Source organism: Etheostoma spectabile, chromosome 19 (genome assembly GCF_008692095.1).
Source record: "Etheostoma spectabile isolate EspeVRDwgs_2016 chromosome 19, UIUC_Espe_1.0, whole genome shotgun sequence".
NCBI lineage: Eukaryota > Metazoa > Chordata > Actinopteri > Perciformes > Percidae > Etheostoma > Etheostoma spectabile.
The window spans coordinates 10,278,721-10,298,064 of record NC_045751.1 but is presented as its reverse complement, the minus strand read 5'-3'; the positions used below and the strand labels follow the sequence as shown (position 1 = coordinate 10,298,064).

At 39.9% G+C, this 19,344-nt stretch overlaps 1 protein-coding gene across 1 annotated transcript in view; it reads left to right on the top strand.

Moving 5' to 3' along the window:
- Nucleotides 1-19,219, top strand: part of LOC116669511 (serine/threonine-protein kinase 26-like) — a 30,694-nt gene extending 11,475 nt beyond the window's left edge. Inside the window, 12 exon segments of the mRNA XM_032499440.1 lie at nucleotides 2,268-2,336; nucleotides 2,651-2,812; nucleotides 4,414-4,470; nucleotides 5,926-6,034; nucleotides 7,272-7,429; nucleotides 12,234-12,419; nucleotides 14,877-15,019; nucleotides 15,399-15,424; nucleotides 15,427-15,494; nucleotides 16,614-16,676; nucleotides 16,907-17,034; nucleotides 17,944-19,219. Of these exon segments, the coding sequence (XP_032355331.1) occupies nucleotides 2,268-2,336; nucleotides 2,651-2,812; nucleotides 4,414-4,470; nucleotides 5,926-6,034; nucleotides 7,272-7,429; nucleotides 12,234-12,419; nucleotides 14,877-15,019; nucleotides 15,399-15,424; nucleotides 15,427-15,494; nucleotides 16,614-16,676; nucleotides 16,907-17,034; nucleotides 17,944-17,959 (1,185 nt within the window). The 3' untranslated portion in view covers nucleotides 17,960-19,219.
- Nucleotides 19,220-19,344: the final 125 nt, after the last annotated feature.

Here is a 19,344-nt window from a genome sequence, read left to right as displayed (position 1 = left end):
CTGCTAGATCGTAGGCTTTAACTGGCAGGATCCTATTTCATGGTATGCAAAAGAAACGCCCGCCGCTGAAGCGTTTTACTGCGCCAGAAACCGACTGTATTTATAATATTTAATGTGTATGAGAGTGTGCTCCGAGCGTAGTAATGAGAGAGAGAGAGAGAGAGAGAGCTCTCTGGGGAAGCCCCGTTGTTGGTTATTATATTGTTCCATCATAATAAACACACAAAGAAGTCCTTGTGCATCTCTACAGTAGGGACGTGATTGATATTTGTGCTTTGGTGATGCCTTATAAAAACACAAATGCCAGTGTTATGCCAACTTTTAATGGCTGTCGGAGTATGAAAAACTGTTGGCACAAAATTAGTCTTTCTTAAATGTTTTATTATTTACTCTTTGGTAACACTGCTTTTCTTTAACAACATTTTTTCAGAATTTCTGCATTTTAAAAAATCTTTATTTTAAGGAGATTTTGCATTTGTGCAGTTTTTTGTTTTTTGTGTCTTTTTCTCTTCATTATGGCTGCAACTAACGATTGTTCAACAATTATATTTGATTTATTTTCATTCACTCTGTTAGTCACGTGGTCTGTCAGATATTCCCACAGACTAATCTTAAACAATCAGTCGATTTATCAATCATTAGTCCATAGAGAACTGATCTATACGATAAATACATCATCAAAGACATTGCTGAATCATTTTCTTTTAATGTCACCTCAGGATCTGGGATGTCGTGACGGGCATTTCTTTTTATTTTTTTTATTTGCATGTTATGCATAAGAAGTTGTGATCTTTGCTGTGAAATGTTTTTCCTTTAGCTGTATTGTGGTGTCTGTTTATAAGGAAAGGGGGGCTGGGAGCTCGTACGTACACCAACAGCAGCTACTAACGCTGACTGTTTACAGAAAGCCACAAAATGAAGAAGAAGAAAACATGGACAGAGAGTAGTATGACACGCAGCCACGTCTCTCTGCACCGAGCTAAAAGTATCATTATACAGTAACCGCTGTGTTTGCTGACAGGGTGTGGCTACATTTTGTGTGTCTGTGTGTGTCTGTGTGTGTGTGTGTGTGTGTGTGTGTGTGTGTCTGAGTCTTTTCCTATTTTTTAGTCAGACAGGGAAAACTCAAAAAGCATCATAGGAATATCATATGTTTCTGTGGGTGTTTTTTATGAAATCTGTGTGTGCGTGTGTGTGTGCGTGTGCGCGCGTGTGTGTGTGTGTGAGAGATATGGCAACACTTGAAACTCTCCACAGTTCACACTGACGGTGGAGTACAGCAGCTTTTCCGCTGACGTCATGCTACGTTACACATGATAAACAAACACAGGGACGTGAACATTGGTGAAGAGGTTATCTTTGTAGTAAAAATGTTTCACTTATGCACAAACGCCGACATTTTGGGCTCCCAGGAGGGAGAAACCATTCTTTGAATACGCTGTGACCCCCCCACCCTCTGGCACCCCTGCAGAGCAATTTCATAACGTATCTCTAAACCCACAGTCGTTTCCTTTTAGATGTCAGTGTAAGCTAACGCAGGGAAAATGGTAACACGCCCGTAAAGTACTGTCATGAACTCGTGGGAATTGATCTGTCAGGTCGCGTCGGTGTTCAAAACGCATGTCGGTGTCAAAGAGGGTGCGAGTTGGAATGATGTAAGTCAGTGGAAAGCCCTCAGAGATAAGCTGGGTGTGTGTGTTGTGTGTGTTGTGTGTGTGTGTGGTGTGTGTGTGGTGTGTGTGTTTGTGTGTGTTGTGTGTGTGTGTGTGTGTGGTGTGTGTGTGTGGTGTGTGGTGTGGGGTGTGTGTGTGTGTGTGTGTGTGTGTGGGTGGTGTGTGTGTGTGTGTGGTGTGTGTGTGTACGCGTGTGTGTGGTCAGGCAGCTGTGTGTGTTCAGTTCCTGTTATTTTTAAACTGTCGTGTGTGTGTGGGGGGTGGTGTCAATGGATGTCGTGTTGCAATGTCAACAGAAACGGAGCTTGTATTATACTTTTTGTGGACATTATCTTACTAAACCAGAATAATTTTAAAACGATAACATCTCATTTTCCAAGTGATGCTACATGCTGTGTGTATGTTTGGAGTGTAATATAGGTTCATGCACAGTTTTTAAAATTCAATTGTTGGTGAACATAAATACTATTAATCATTAATCTATTCATTTTCATTTGCCTCTCCCTGTCACCTTTCCTCTTCCTCTCTCCTTGTCTTCTCTCTTCTTTTCCTATTTTTGGTCTTCCTCTCTTTTTCCTTTCCTCCTCCTCTCAGAGTTCTCAGATTGATCCCGAGGAGTTGTTCACCAAATTGGATCGCATTGGAAAGGGATCTTTTGGAGAGGTGTGTGTGTGTGTGTGTTTTATCACATTTTATTGTATGTTTAATTACTGTATTTACTTTACTGTCCTTACTATTGTTTTAATATTTTTTTCTTAAATATTTTTTTGAATGTAATTTTTTTTTTTTTTTTTTTCCTCCTTAACTATCCGTCTATATCTTTTGTCCTCTTACACGTTTTATCATCTTTCTTCTGCCTTTTGTGTCTCTTTTGTTACCATCTTTCATTTCATGTTTGGCTCTTTTTCTAATCTTTCTTTCATTCCCCTCATGCATTCCTCCTTTCTCTCCTCCTCCTCCTCCTCCTCATCCTGCAGGTGTTTAAAGGGATCGATAATCGCACTCAGAGCGTTGTCGCCATCAAGACGATCGATCTGGAGGAGGCTGAGGACGAGATCGAGGACATCCAGCAGGAGATCACGGTTCTCTCTCAGTGCGACAGTCCGTACATCACAAAGTACTTCGGCTCCTATCTGAAGGTGGGACAAGTTTTTGTATTTCCATTCTGTCAAACCGATCGCTTCATGCCACAAAACGTGACTAGGAGATTGTTCCTTAAGGGAAAACTGGCTACGAACCAGTGATAGACCGATAAATCTGTCAGCCAATTAATCGGGCCGATTACTTCCATTTTGAGATTATCGCGTTGGCCGAGAGCTGCGCTCACAAGGCCGATTGACACGAAATGTCTACAGGCATGTCGCTTTTCCTTGTTTTCAAAACTATTCTGAAAGTCTGTGGCGCCGCCAGTCGTAATCCTGTACACACTGCGCATACATTTTTTCTTTTTTTTTGTGAGCCATGCAACTAATGATAACAATGCGTAAATGCGCACAGGAGCAGCAGCAGCAGCAGCTCTGTTCACAGTAATACTTCTCAATAATTTTACGTTATTTCACCAACAACCCATCCACTATTCTGAAGGTTCATTTTTATGACTCGATCTGAAGATGAACTGGCTGCTGAGTATCGCTCGAACCCGCGGGCGGAGCCAGCATGCGGTTTGGCTCATGTCAGAGGCGTCGACTCGAGTCACGAGTTTGATGACTTTAGACTCTAGTTGAGGATTTCAGGAACGACTTGGACTTCAACACCCATCACTTGGACTTGAGCCTTCTGACTTTAAAATTGTGTGTACCTTTCTCCAAATAATAAGGCAATAATAAAATATTAGAGATCGCCCAAGCCTACGTGGTGGTCGACGAAAAATAGATTGCAACGTGCAAAACATGCGGGATGGAAATTACAGCTGGAGATGCAACAACTTCCAACTTAGTTTGACACTTAAAGCTGCACAAAGAACTGTAACGTTAAGTCGAGGCTAAACCGTTAAATCAACAGAGGCGCCGTGTGTGGTGGTTTCTGTGGGTTCCCTCCCAAACTCGTATTTAACTCTAAGTAAAATATTATCGTTGTCTCAGTATTCATAATCAACATCGTGCAACCCTACTTAGGACTTGACTTGGGACTTTGGTGCAAAGACTTGAGATTTGCAAAACAATGACCCAGTCCCACCCCTGATGTTTGGTTGACATGGACATAAATATTGTGGTTATGAGGCTTATCCCGAGATATGATGTTTACACGGCACAAAGAGAAATCATGGTATTCATATCTCCGTACAGGCTCGCTGACAGCTGTCTGCTCTGAACGCATCCGCCTCTCTCTCTCTCTCTCTCTCTCTCTCTCTCTGTATGAAATGCTTCAGTAAAATATTTTCATGATCTGGTCATTATGATGTGATAAAACTACACTAGGAGCACACTCTAATGCACATCAAATATTATAAGGAAAGCTGATTTCTGCCGCAGTGAACCGCTTGTGTGCGTACTATGAAATAGGATGGGGCAAGCTATAGCCCACAACCTAGCACGTACTAAACTCAGACAATGCGGACAATATGAGCGTTAAATAACTGTTTTTTTTTGTTATAATCATTCAATTGTTGTACATCATCAGTTGCAAAAAAACAAAATTTTATATCTGTCCTCAGCCACCCTGCTGTTTAAATGTCCAAAGGATAAATATTAGTTTTTGAAGGCTACATTAAAATCACGTTGTGATTGATTGTCTCTTTCAGGGCAGTAAACTATGGATCATCATGGAGTATCTGGGCGGAGGTTCAGCGCTCGATTTGGTGAGTGTTTTTATTGATCCAGTTCGTAATAAAAAAAAAATCAAACCTCACTCGTGATGTGAAAAGTCTTAAAAGTTTTAGACTTTTGACTCCAATCACTTTCATTCTATCTCCCAAAGCACTGGAAACTCTGGTATTGTTTTGACTTTATACATGGCAGAATAAAATTGATTTCAGATGTTATATTCCACTAAGCCACCTAAATGTATTTAATTTGTATTTGTCTTATTTCTATTTCAATTATGTTCCAAAACTAGCCTTTCTTCTCAGATCCATTTTCAGTATGTTTGTCCCTCTGCCTGGCCTGGTAGAGTGAGGGAGGGGAGATAGATATAGAGCAGAGATACATCCAGAAGTTATCTTAATATTGAAGGGTTTTTTTCAAAAGATGATGATGATGATGATGATAATACTAAAAATATTTTTTTTGTAGAGTACTTTTCAAACAAGGGATGTAGCTCAAAGTGCTTTAAAGGTGCCCTGCCACATGTATTTCATTACTTTGTGGTAATGTCTGAAGTTCTACCATGGACTCTGGGACCTTTTTTTCTGGATGAAATGACTTGGTTACCGTGGTTACCTCGTTTCAAGCCATTCTAGCGTGGTATAGAAACCCTGCAGGAAGACTCAGCTCCGTTTGTGCCAGTTCTCATTAATAGTCAACGAGCTAAGCTGCTTGACTCTGATTGGCTAACAGCTAGCCAATGACAGCATGGCTATCAGCATCCTTTATCCTGGGCGAGCTCATGAATAGTAATGAGCTCAGGCAGCATGACGTCAGATTGACCAGCTGTTGTAATTGGCCGGATTTCTCCTCTTATTTCTTTTCAGTAGCTAGAGCTGACAGAGGAGGTAGACGTTCATCTTCACATTTACAACATAACACGAACACATATGGACCTGACATATATAAAACAATGCAAGGAAAAACAGTTTTGTATGGCAGGGCACCTTTTAAAAAAACAACAACAAAAAAACATATTAAAACAAGGGCAATTAGACAGCGTGCCTAGATAATAACTCATAAGTGAAAGTAAAAACAGAGACTACTAATAAAAATAAAAATTAGAGAATCGGTACAAAATAATAATGAGATTAATTGAAAGCAAAGTTTAAAAAAAGTTTCCAGTTGTGTCCAAAAACATCCCAAGACAAAAAATAGACAATTTAAAAAAAAAAAAAAAAAAAAATCAAACAATGTGGTTGGCATTGTTAGCCAAGGTGTAGGTCTATGAATCAGCTGTTCAGAAAGAACAAGCTTGGAATAGAATATGAATTAAAAGGATAGTCAGGCTTATATTGTGTCTTTGATTGCCTAATTGTCTGTGTTGAGGCTTTTCTTACATGAAACTAAACAGGGTGTGTTTGAGTTCCTATGAATAAAGGTTTTATATCTGTCATCGTGGGTGTGGTGTGTGTGTGTATGTATTGTGTGTATTGTGGTTGTGTGTATAGCTTCGGGCGGGTCCGTTTGATGAGTCTCAGATTGCCACCATGCTGAAGGAGATCTTGAAGGGGCTCGACTACCTGCACTCTGAGAAGAAGATCCACCGAGACATCAAAGGTACAGATGGGACACCTGGTTATAGATTGGTGTTCAAAGAGGTTAGTTTAGATCCACCGAAGTCACACAACAACACAAAGTACCCGATGGAGGCAGCGGGAGAACAGCAACTCCCATGATCTGCGGAGTAAAATGACTGTTTTTGTCAAAGGAGTCTGGTGGCTTTGAAGAGAGCAGAAATAACATATATTTATATATATGTAGCTATAATTCCCCGTCAGAAAGGGCTGTGTGAATGCTGTAATCATATTCTTTGTAGATCTTTACATTCATTCCCCTCGAAAGACACAAACCAGACTGCCAAGACAGTTATGGACATCCGGCGGTGCCGTATGTTCCCGGGATTATCCAGTAAATAAAAGACTTTGGTAATCAAAGTCATTTAAAAGACTGTGATTTCTTGTTGTTGTTTTTCTCACTCTAGGGTTCAATTTCACTTTCTTCATTTGCATTAATTGCTGTTGTTTCAAAACCAGTGTGTGAAACTACAATATACCAAAAGGTAACTTTTGGCACAAGACAGCAAGGTAAAGCTGTGAAAATATTCAAAATATAGTTTTCACTAAAGTACGATTAGCTGCTACCCCTTCTACTGGTCCCCAGTAGTATATTGTTTAGCTTTCGTGTTGTAACTCCTGCCTGTTTCTCCAAACTGAGGGCGTGCCGACCCATCACGAGCTAATCCTATCTCGCTGGCAGACTACCAGGAGCGGTGGCCCTCACACACCACACACACACCCAACACACACACACACCACACAGCACACAACAGGACAGAACCTGGTAGTTGCGTTTAACCAATCAGAATGTCGGGCAGTGCGATCCCGTACACAGAGACGAGCAGCTCTGCACAAGCACGGGCAGCAACTTGTTTTGAGTGGACATGCACCCATCACAATGAAATGCACCTACAATACATTGTACTAAACTTATTACCGCTTCTACATACACGGGATTCCGTAGTCCAAAGCAGTAAAACGCTCACCAAAAAGAAACTGGCCGAGACAAGCTTTGATTTAACCAACGCTCGTCGTGATGATATGTCTATATCTAAATTCATTTCTGTATTTATTCACTACTTATCCATGTCCTGCACTTATGGAACCAGTGTATATCCTGCACTTACTGCTATTGGACTTCTGGTTAGACCCAAACTGCATTTCGTTGCCTTGTACCTGTACCTGTGTAATTACCATAAAGTTGAATCTAATCTAATGATGTGGTTACTTCCCCGTAGCTGCCAACGTCCTGCTGTCGGAGCACGGCCAGGTGAAGCTGGCGGACTTCGGCGTGGCCGGTCAGCTGACGGACACGCAGATAAAGAGGGAAACCTTCGTGGGAACGCCGTTCTGGATGGCTCCGGAGGTCATCCAGCAGTCCGCCTACGACTCCAAGGTAGGACACCTGGTACCTTCGTCTACTGCAGGGGTCTTCAGCGTTTCCTAAGTCCCTAGATGAAAGAGAGATGGCGCAGGGACCCCCTACTACATATAGTGTATACAAATTAGTTGCATATTAAGATGGGCTGGATTAATCAAAATGGATGGACATTTATATTCTACACATGATTTAATGTTAAAGCTACCAGTAAGTCTGTCATCATGTGTTTTTTGTGTTTTTTTTAATGAATATGCTTATACAGTAAATCTTTGTGAATACATTGTTTGATATAAAGTTATACTCTGTATATTTTCAGGCATATTTCCATTTTTATGTTAATCAATACCAAAACGTAGCAATGTAAATGTACCCGTAGTGCTGCAGGCCTCTCAAGCTCTCGGTTTACCCCATACTCTGCATTTAACCCTCCTGTTGTCCTCGTGTCAAAAAAGTTTCCATGTCATCAGTTGTCATGAGTTTCTTTTTAACCAAATAGTCTAAAGAAATAACGTGGAGGTTCCCTGCAAAGCTCTGCACAAGCAAAACAAATGATCAGTTCCCTACTTTAAATGAATTTGGGTGTTTTATTCAATAGCGTGGCATTCGGAAAAAAAACAAACTAAAAGAACATTAAAAAAAGCTTTAAAAAACCCATAGAAAGTGACATATAAATATATATGTATATATAACGTTGGGGGAAAAAGTGACAAAAAAAAGATTTAATTCAAAAATGAACAAAAAGTTGGAGAAAAGTTTTAATTTTTACATTTTAACCCAGAAAAACAAAAAGTTGCGCGGTCGAGCGGGAAGACAACTCGAGAGATTTTAGGGTTGTGTCTTCTTTCCCGTCTGCAAAGCGTTTTCCCCCCAGGGAGAAATCAAACGCACCGACAGGAAACTCCGACCTCGTCGTGTCATTCCTCAGATGTATTCGTGCTCGTTGGCACAAACACGCATTCCACGTTTTGATTAAGAAGCTCATCCGGCTTCACTCTACACTTCATGGCCCGGGATTCCTCTGTTTGCTCTAACACCGTGCGTCATGTTTGCAATGCATTTTGCTATCGCCGTAGCAACCTCCGCCACACGGTTTTGGTTGTTGGGTCCGGCTTTGGGGTGGTTTTGCATTATTTCCACAGTGTTGTTGGTTTTATTTGCATGTATTAGAAACGCCTGTCCTGTTGTCTAGACTTCAGCTAGTAGAGTCAGAGTAAATAGGATTTTAAGCTGTTATTTGGTGTTTAATGTGACTTTTAGATAGATAGATAGATAGATAGATAGATAGATAGATAGATAGATAGATAGATAGATCTGGAAAGCCTTTAGTCTCGCCATGACAGGTTGGTTTTACTGACTATGGTCATAAGGTTTTTTTTATTTAGAGGGGATCCCTCTTCTTTTTCTTTGTCCATGCATTCATAGCTGCACCTGCTGCAGTCAGACAAACACACAAAGGAAACCGGCTGGTTTAAATAGTTTGTTGGGATACCCAGTAACAAAGTAAACAAATGTCTTTATCACACTACATAACAAGGTGACGTCTCCTGACCTGCTGTGTGTGTGTGTGTGTGTGTGTGGGTGTGTGGGTGTGTAGGTGTGTGTGGGTGTGTGGGGGTGTGGGTGTGTATAAATGCTACTTTCATCCTAAGAACGCCCGCGACTGTGTGTTTGCATTATTTGTCATGTTGTATGACATACAATGTTGTATGTCATACAACATTGTATGTCATACAACATAAAAGCTTAAACAGAACGAATAGAGAGGAAGTAAAAGACACATAAAATGTCTGGAAACAGAACGACAAAATAAAATGTCTGGAACAAAGTTATTGACGCCAGACTTCACCGTGTATTTATTGTAGTGGTTTTTGACGATGGTCTCATAAAACGTAATTAAGTCTTTTCTTTTTACTCCTCACCTTGAATGAAATTTTTATTATTTGCCTTCTTTCCTATTTCGTCCTGCAACTTATGTAATCTCTTATTTTCACTATTCACATATAACTCTGTGCTGGTGTTGTTTAATAAACCGTGTCATTCATGAAATGGCAAGCATGAAAACAAAAGCCCTTAAAAAGTTACCAGCCATCAAAGTGATGTTAGTCCGACAAGCGTTAACTTCTTCACGGTAACATGCTGTAAACCCTGCTTTTATTATGTTGTAGTTAAGTATAAAGGTGGCATGTGGTAGGGAGGTGGATTGCGTTATTCACGCTTTTTCCTTTTTTTACTCTTCTGTAAAGGGAAGGAAGACAAAGTGTGACTTGTTGAAATACCAAAGACAGTTTCCAGACACTGCTTACAGTTAAACTACAGCCATAACCTGCGCAGTCAGAACAAGCTAACAAAAGGTCTCTGTCTGTCTGTCTGTCTGTCTGTCTGTCTTGCCTGATTGCACGTTAGTTTTATAGCTTTAATAAACAAAACAAAACAAAAAAATGTTTCTAATACTGCTGGTCACTGTAGTTTTTAGTCACACAGACGGAAGGTTTGGGACTATTTTCAGCGGCAGGTTAATCTACACTTGGTGTTCTAGTGAGTGTTGGGGTATTGTATTTGGGGCAGCAGGACAGTGTATGTGGGACAATTGTGTCTTCTTCGCAGAAATGATCATGCAAGCAATTCTGAAGACTATGTGTGTGTGTTGTGTGTGGTTGTGTGTGTGTGTGTGGTGTGTGTGTGTGTGTGTGTGTGTGTGTTGTTGTGTGTGTGTGTGTGTGTGTGTGTGTGTGGTGTGTGTGTGTGTGTTGTGTGTGTGGTGTGTGTGTGTGTTGTGGTGTGGTGTGTGTGTGTGGTGTGTGTGTGTGTGGGTGTGTGTGTGTGTGTTGTGTTTTGGTGGTCCCTCTGTCTCTGTCTCTCCTGCTACAGGCTGCCATATGTTATGTGCAACTGTATATGAGCCAACAGCCATTAACAGTCACAGAGCATCCTTTTTGTAACATGAGCCTGAACAACCACAACGTGTGTGTGTTGTCTGTGTGTGTTACCTCGGCTGGCACATGGTCATTGGAGCAAGTTGAAACAATGCAACATCTAAGTGTGTGTTTATATGAGTGTATGGGTTGATATGTGGTTAGTGGGTGTCACAACGTTCAACCACAAACATCCAGACTGTGTTGTGTGTGTGTGTGTGTGTGTGTGTGTGTGTGTGTGTGTGTTGCTTCATGTAATCTCTGTTCACTAGTCTCACTAACCCAAACGATTTTTTCAAATGATTAATCTAGCGATTATTTTTTCAATGAATCTAACGATTCATTTTTTAAATTTGCGGTTATTTTCCCACTGCTCAATTATTAACAATGTAAGCAAAAAAAATTAAATACATTTCTAATCTCTATTTTTTTTTTAAATTGTTTAACCCTGCATTGTTCAGGTAAAATGAATTTGTAGTGCAACCCTGAAGCACATGTAGACTCTCAATCTAACAACAAAATGAAGTCACTTTCAAGAGGAATACAAAAATAAGACCTTTGAGTAAACAGAGCAGTTGCAAAAAGAGACTGCATTTGTTTTTTTCTTTCTTTCAGTAATAGGTAAAATAATAAATGAGCTCTTGTTTAACATCCAAGCTTTTCTCCCTTTTAGTCTTACAGTAAATAAAGAGCAATTTTAGCAACATATGAGCTCGGACGTATCAAATAAATCCAACAATAAAACAAATGAACATTTCAAGTCACTTTCAGGAGTAATACGTGAATAAAAAAAACTTAAAAAATAAAAAAAAACAGTTAAAAAAGTGAATTTTTTTTCTCTTTCTAAGGGAATTATGAGCCCGAGCCTGATTCAAACCCCACCATTTTTTAATGAGTGGGCCGTTATAACTGAAATGATAAAGGTCTCGGGAGACATCTGGCCTGGTTGTGCAATTATCAAAGACCCAGTTTACCTCCCCCTGCAGTCCGTGCAGGACGTCCTGTACACAGATGAGCTCGACAGACTACCACAGTGTTGTTGTTGTTGTTGGCCTTACGAGCTAAATACTCCCACACGCCTTTTTCTCAACGTGTTGTAGGTGGAATCCATACTTGCGCTCTTGCTGGAGGCAGCCATGTTATTTACGCCAATCATTTGTGTCTATGCATTTACGTGATCGATGACTCGATGAATCGTCCCAGCCCTATTCACGACGCGTTTAAAATGGACACAAGCTCGTAACAAAGTAGCCGCTAAAACAATCAGGGCATTTCCAATTTTTCATAATTTAAAGGAATTGCTGAAAGTTATTTATGAGGCAAAAATGGCAAAACCATTGCTGCTTCCAGCTTTTTAAATGTGCAGCCTTTTTTTTCTTTGTTTTTGTCTAAACAACAACATCATAAACAAAGATGTTCTTTAGGTTTAGGATTGTTGGTCAAACAAAGCGATTTGAAGACGTTTCATTACATGTTTTTGAGATTTTACAGACAAAACAAGTTAATCCTCACCAAAGGTAACTGGTAGTTGATAATGAAAACAATCACTTTCTACCTGAAATTAGTTTTTCAACAGCACCTTTTCTTAAAAAAACATTCTTTTCCAGCGATGTTGTATTTTTTTGTGTCGTTCATTCGGTCGGCTCCATAACTTCTGGTGCTGTCTTTAAATGGCCAAGATCGCTCCCTGTTGTGTACCCGGGCTTCTTTTGGAAATTATACAGAATATTAGAGGACACATCACTTCAGAGGAAACTCTCATCTTCGTAGGAAAAAAACAACAACACAAAAAGACACATACAACCTTTGAACAGGCTGACTCATTTTCAGTGGAATGAAATGTTCTGTAGAAACAGGAGTCATAACCGGTGTGTGTCTGTTAATTTGGACGGTGCGTGTCTCTGCAGGCCGACATTTGGTCGCTCGGCATCACGGCCATCGAGCTCGCCAAGGGAGAGCCCCCCAACTCGGACATGCATCCGATGCGAGTGCTGTTCCACATCCCCAAGTCTCCTCCCCCGACGCTGAGCGGAGATTTCTCCAAGAGCTTCAAAGAGTTCACCGAGGCGTGCCTCAACAAGGACCCTGCCTTCGTAAGACACACACGCACACACACACACACACACACGCACACGCACACGCGCACACACACACACACACGCACACACACAGTCTACGTTCACTGTAATGAAACATGGTTTCTCACTTTTTTATAATAATAATAAATCACAGCTCTGCACAAAAGTTATTACTTGATGTTGGTCATATGCTTTTTATTCCTCTAGAAATAGTTTATTGTGAAACTTTCTGCCCAGCAAAGTACAGCTCATGTGTTTTTATACACTTTTATAAATACACAGTGTATATACATGTACAGGATGTACTTCAGTACCATTTATGGTACTTGTTAGGCCTGAACGATTCAGGGAAAAATATGAATCATGATTTTTTTTTTTTTTTGTTGCTTAGAATTGACTCTCACGATTCTCTGCCTGTAAACACAGAGGCTTCAACGAAGAGAAGGGAGAGCATCGCAGCGCTTGGACCGCTTTAAAACCCATTTTAGACAGTTCGTTTAAAAGTCACAGAAGAAAGAAAGTAGTAGTGTTTGTGATGCAGTCTGCTCTTTTTTTTTTTTACATCAAAGTTATTTCAATTCAATTTTATTTATAGTATCAATTCATAACAAGCGTTATCTCAAGACACTTTACAGATAGAGTAGGTCTAGACCACACTCCAGAACATTATTTAAAAATTAAATCGTGAACAGGGTGAATCGAGATCACGATTTTATAACGATTAATCGTGCAGGCCTAGTACTTGTGCTTAACTCAATCATTTTATTCTACTACATCTCAGAGGGAGATATTGTACCTTTTTTACTTTTTACCACCACATTTATCTGACGCTTGTAGCTGCTTCAAATGAAAACCAACCGTCAGGATTTAAAATACGACACGTTGTTAGAGATTAAACAAGTGTTATCTAATTGCGTGCAGTGAGATTTTCAAATGCTGGCTTGGTGCCGCCCCTCGAGATGGGAGACTTTCATTCAGATTTGGGTCTGGATTTCCAGGCAAACAAAACGAGACATTTCCCCTTTAAACTAATTACATAAAACTAACCCTAAAAGGACCGTTTGAGGCTCAAGTGATCACAAAACCGCTTATATTAGAGAAAAGCCCAAATCATGGATACTGTTCTGTGGATAAAAAAATTTTTTTATTGTTTTTTTTTTCCTCTCCTATTAATTATCTCACGACCCCTCAGAATTCTCTAGTGACCCTTTGGAGGGGCCCGCCCCCTAGGTTGGGAACCACTGAGGTGAACTAGCTAACTGTATATAAAGACGTTAAAAGTAGTTCAACCTGACGCTCTAACATTGATGCATGATCGTATTAACAATCTGATAATGTAATATATCTGTCACATGGGTACAAATACTTTGACTTTTAATACTGAAAGTACATTTTGCTAATAGTACTAGTGTACTTTTATGTAAGTAGGATTTCGAATGCAAGACTGTTCCTTGTATTGGAGTATTTTTAGAGGTATGTTTAGCTATGAATACTCCTACCGCTGGTTTTATACTTGTATATTTTACTTCTCAGTTCGTGTTTAATCTAAGACTTTTTAGGGGTTGGGGTTTTTATAATTGTTTTTAATGTTAAAAAAACAATTTTAAAATAAGAAAATCAACAAAACTATCAACAAATTTCAATCGCACAGGACATATTAGGATCGTAATTATGATGCATAAATACAGGAAAACACAGATTTTAGACATAATGGGCTTGTTTAGACTTGTACATTCAGCCTGTGTTTAAATACTTCATTTTTCTGTCATTTGTACTGCTGTGAGTCATCTTGTTAAGTACTTACAATAACTCATTTATAGTATTTACAGTTGGGAAGTTTGAGCTAAGTCCATTTGTTTTCTTGTCATTCATTTGAATCCAGTTTCCTTTCACTGTGTGCCTGTTGCTGCATTTTGCTTCCCCCTGGTGGACAAACAGCTCCTCTTCTATCTCCTTATTTTCCTTTTCTCCTCCATATAGAACCCATGTAAGAAAAAGGTCTTAGGTACAATTTTAGGAACTGCTCCACTTATCGTCCAGAATTCAATTAGATTCAGTTTATTTCTGAAAGGGGGTCGTGCAAAATCATAAAACACCTGATTTTAAGTGGGTTAAAAAAGGCCTGAATGAGCTATTTTTCATCTGTATCTTGGCCTTGATGTTAAAAAAGGCTTTTTAAAATACAAAGAAACAAAACTAAAAAGAAAGACAATACAAGCAAGGCAGAATTTGGCATAAAACAAGAAGAAGCAAAACCGATTTAACGATAAAACGATGCACGGAGCAGAACAGGTGACGAGATGAAACAACTGAGAATAGAGTAGTACGATTAGACAAGATACAGCTGTTGAGGGGAATAAAAGCAACAGTGCAAAGAATGCAGATATTCGTCTCTCGCTCTCTGAACCTCCATGAAGCCCTGACTGAAAAGCTGAAATGAAGATGGTCTTCCTCTGCTCTCTCTTCATGCAGCGGCCAACAGCCAAAGAGCTCCTCAAACACAAGTTCATCGTCAAACACTGTAAGAAGACGTCCTACCTCAGCGAGCTGATCGACAGGTACAGGCGCTGGAAGGAGGAGGGCCACAGCGGCAGCAGCTCCGACGACTCAGACAGGTAATGGGATTACTTTGGTCGGGGCAAAAACTACATATGTTTTCGTATCATTTGTCATCATTGTGTCATTAAACACCACTTCAGAAGGTACAATGATCATATGTAGGCTGCATGACATGGGGAACCCCAAATAAGTGTGTGTGTGTGTGTGTGTGTGTGTGTGTGTGTTGTGTGTGTGTGGTGTGTGTGTTTGTGGTGTGTGTGTGTGTGTGTGTGTTGTGTGTGTGGTGTGTGTGTGTGTGTGTGTGTGTGTGTGTGGTGGTGTGTGTGTGTGTGTGTGTGTGTGTGTGTGTGTGTGTTGTGTGTGTGGTGTGTGTGTGTGTGTGTGTGTGTGTGTGTGGGTGTGTGTGTGTGTGTGTGTGTGTGTGTGTGTGAGAAGTGAGTCCAGTAATAAGGAGAACAGCGAGTCTCTGAGTGGTCCTTCACCACGGTCCGTAAGAAGAAGACGGAGAGCAAGAAGGTCCTCAATGTAACGGTCAGTACTAGTATTACATGTATATAATATAATAATAATAATAAGGGATGACAGCCGTCTTTATTACAACATCCACCTGCGTGTACTTTAGAATCAGCTTGTCACAGCTGGAGAAATACTTATAGCAAATATCAAAATTCTCAAAGCCTTCAATGGTTTCTCATTTGAAGACCAGTTTAACAGAAGGGGGACAATAGCACGTCTTGTAGTCAGGCTTGAGGAATAAATAGATTTGTGATGATGTAAGAGATGTTTTTTTTTCATTTTGTAAATTTTAGTTGGTCCCTTTTTTAAATGACTACACTTTAATTTCTGAATAGATTTTAAAGGTCCCATGGCATGAAGATTTCACTTAATTAGTTTTTTTTAACATTAATATGAGTTCCCCCAGCCTGCCTATGATCCCCCAGTGGTTAGAAATGCAGATAAGTGTAATCCGAAACATGGTAATCTTGCTCCTTATGAGGTCATAAGGGGCAAGGTTTTCTCCCCCCTTCAGAAGACGCTTCAGATACAGTATTAGGAGACCACCATGGTTGATGTAAAAGAGACTTCAGATACAGTATTAGGGGACCACTAAGGTCTATATAAAAGAGACTTCAGATCCAGTATTAGGGACCACTAAGGTCTATATAAAAGAGACTTCAGATCCAGTATTAGGGGACCACTAAGGTCTATATAAAAGAGACATCAGATACAGTATTAGGGGACCACTAGGGTCTATATAAAAGAGACTTCAGATACAGTATTAGGGGACCACTAAGGTCTATATAAAAGAGACTTCAGATACAGTATTAGGGGACCACTAAGGTCTATATAAAAGAAACTTCAGATCCAGTATTAGGGGACCACTAAGGTCTATATAAAATCATCCAAAGAGCACCATGTCATGGGACCTTTAAGGGATAAAATGGTAAAACGAGACCACTGACTCACATTTAATGGAGGCTTTTATTCCAAAGCACTGATCTTACTATTACTTTTGTCATGTTAAACATAATATCTGCTGATTTAGTTGCTCTTCAGCCATATTGAACTGCACCAGATGAAATGCCCAACTTGTTTTTATTACTTTTCAACATGTTTTTCTCCTCCTCCTGTTCTGATTTACCTGTGCAGGGTCAGGATCAGCAGAGTAAATCAGCCAGTCTGACCACAGTCATCTCTCCCGTCTTCACTGAGGTTAGATACACCACACACACACACCACACACACACACACACACACACACACACACACACACACACACACACACACACACACACACACATCAGGCATGAAATCTACAACCATCCTATTTTAATCTGAGACACCCAAATTACAATTCAGGCTATACAATGTGTTCACACCCTAAAGTACTCCATCACCCCGGTCTGGGTTTTGAATGTCAGACTTTTTTGTTATTGTTGTAGTTGAAGCAGCAGCACAAGGAGCACTCTGAGCAGCGATTGGCCATCGAGGAGCTGGAACGCAACATCCGATTGGCTGAAGAGGTCTGTCCAGGCATCACAGACAGGATGGTCACACACATCATTGCTAGGTACCAGAAGTACATTTTTCTTTTCCCTGTTTTAGCTTTTTATTGCTTGCGCACTTTATTACTAATTACATTTATTGCTATTATATTGTATTTACTAGTATTTCTGGCAGTTTTTTATTTTTGCTGTCAAAATGAACATTCAAATCTTTTGTATTGTTACTTATTTTATTATTATTATTTTGTATTTTGACTTATAATATAATCAGTGCATTAGCTACAGTAGATGACGGTCGACATGCCCCCAGTGTGGAGAAGCAGGCAGGATCACCGACACAGAAGCTAATCAATGAACTGCGATGGACCGCGGCAGCTTAACGTATTTTAGACTAAAGAATTACACATTACGCTATGTTTTTATAAAAGATTCAGAGCTTTTTCTTGCTGCCAGGCGGCCCTTTACACAGGGAACTGAAGCTGTTATCTCTGCTTTCTTCACCGCCACACTCCTTTGACAAAAACCGTAATTTTACCTCAGAACACAGGAGTTGCTGCTCTCCCGCTGCCTCCATCGGTTAGTTTGTTTCCGTTATTGTTCCTTTGTTAGTTTTGTTACCTACTAACCGTTTAAAACACCCACCCAAACAAACCAACCGGACGAGGCAGTGGGAGACCGTAGGCTCCCGTCTTCTGAGAGGTCAAATTACTGTCAAACAAATTTAAATTGCCCCACAAATTAAATGGTCTTTTTTTTTTTTTTTAAATAAAAAGGTCCTTTTTTAATTTGTGTGTAATTCCTCCTCATCCTCTGCCTGCAGCCTTTATTGGAATCTCCTCTCTCTCTCTCTCTCTCTCTCTCTCTCTCTCTCTCTCTCTCTCTCTCTCTCTCTCTCTCTCTCTCCGTATCGTCATTACCGTATATCATTCGTTGACCAAAACCTTTTGCTCTCTCTCCCTTCTTTTTAATCTCAGATTCACGACGAACTGAAGGACTCGGAAAAAGGATCGGAAAAGGAAGGAAGTACGTTATGTGAAGAGAGACTGTGTCTCCATACGGTGACGCTGCTGCACGATTGGAAACCGAGGATATTTGCTGTGCGATGTCTCCTCGCTGTACACACACACACACACACACACACACACACACACACACCACACACACACACACACTACTAATGTAATATATACACTATATATTATAAATATATATACTCACTGTTGCTGGTTGATTGTTTTTCTCCCCCAAGTTGGATTTGAAAGAGAGCTGTTTTTATTTTAATTTGTTTTTTAAATCCACTGGTCTGAAGTTTGGAAAAAAACAATCTAGCCAGTTGGATTTTTTTTGTTTTTGTTTTCCCTTTTTTGGGCCACGGGCTTGCTTAAAGTAAGTCTATGTAATTATTAGTCTTAACATTGCCACCACGTGCCTTAATTATTTATGCTGTGAGTCTTTTTCTAAAAGGAGGTTTTTTTTGAAACCGCGCACAGAAAGATAAACAGAAGAGGGGTCTCCATCAGCAGGGGTAGGTCTTGAGTCATGACTTTTCTGGACTTTGTAGATGTCTATATGTTTGTTCGGTAGCACTTGAGACAGACTATATGCCAATATAACATATTTTTATTGTCTTTAGTAATTCTTTATATTACAGTTCCCTGATCCAGGAATTCGGTCCAGGTCAGGTCTAACTTCCAAAGTCTAACACTTCAGGGTTATATTTAGCTCATTTTACAGCCATACACCTATTTCATTCTGGGATTGACTTCCTGGGATGTGTGTAGTTCAAAAAAAAATACGATTCCAGTGTAAATAAAACAAAATGAACATTTTTCCAAGATTTGCAAGCGAGACGAAAAGTTTTCCACTCGCTCATGAGTCCTTCCCTTTTTCATCATGCATCGAGTTAAAAAAAAAATCATTGCAGAGTTGATTCTTAACGTAATGCTCGATGTGTAAAGATGTTGTTTATAATTCCACCTTTGGAAAGTAGCACAGGTCCTTCCCAAGAGCATGAAGGGAGCTGTAATCAAAGATATTACTGATAGTTTGTACCAAAGACACTATAAGACTTGGTCATTTTATATTTTTGTCTTTTTATATATCATAAGGGATAGGAAGGTGCTTGTCGTGGGGGGGGGGGGGGGGGGGGGATGTAAAATGAAAGATTTGAAAGATTTGAGATTATACAGAAGTGTACTTTTTTTTCGTAGCGGGACTTGGAGTTTTATGAATAAATATTTAAGTTTGATTTGAGAAAGGTGTTTCATCTGTTTCTTTGTTTCCTTCATTGTGATTTCTCTGGAGAAAAGTTTTCATCAGTGTCACGAAGAATGTTCTAAATTTGGGGTATGAGTAGTTTCTAACAATCTTTACTC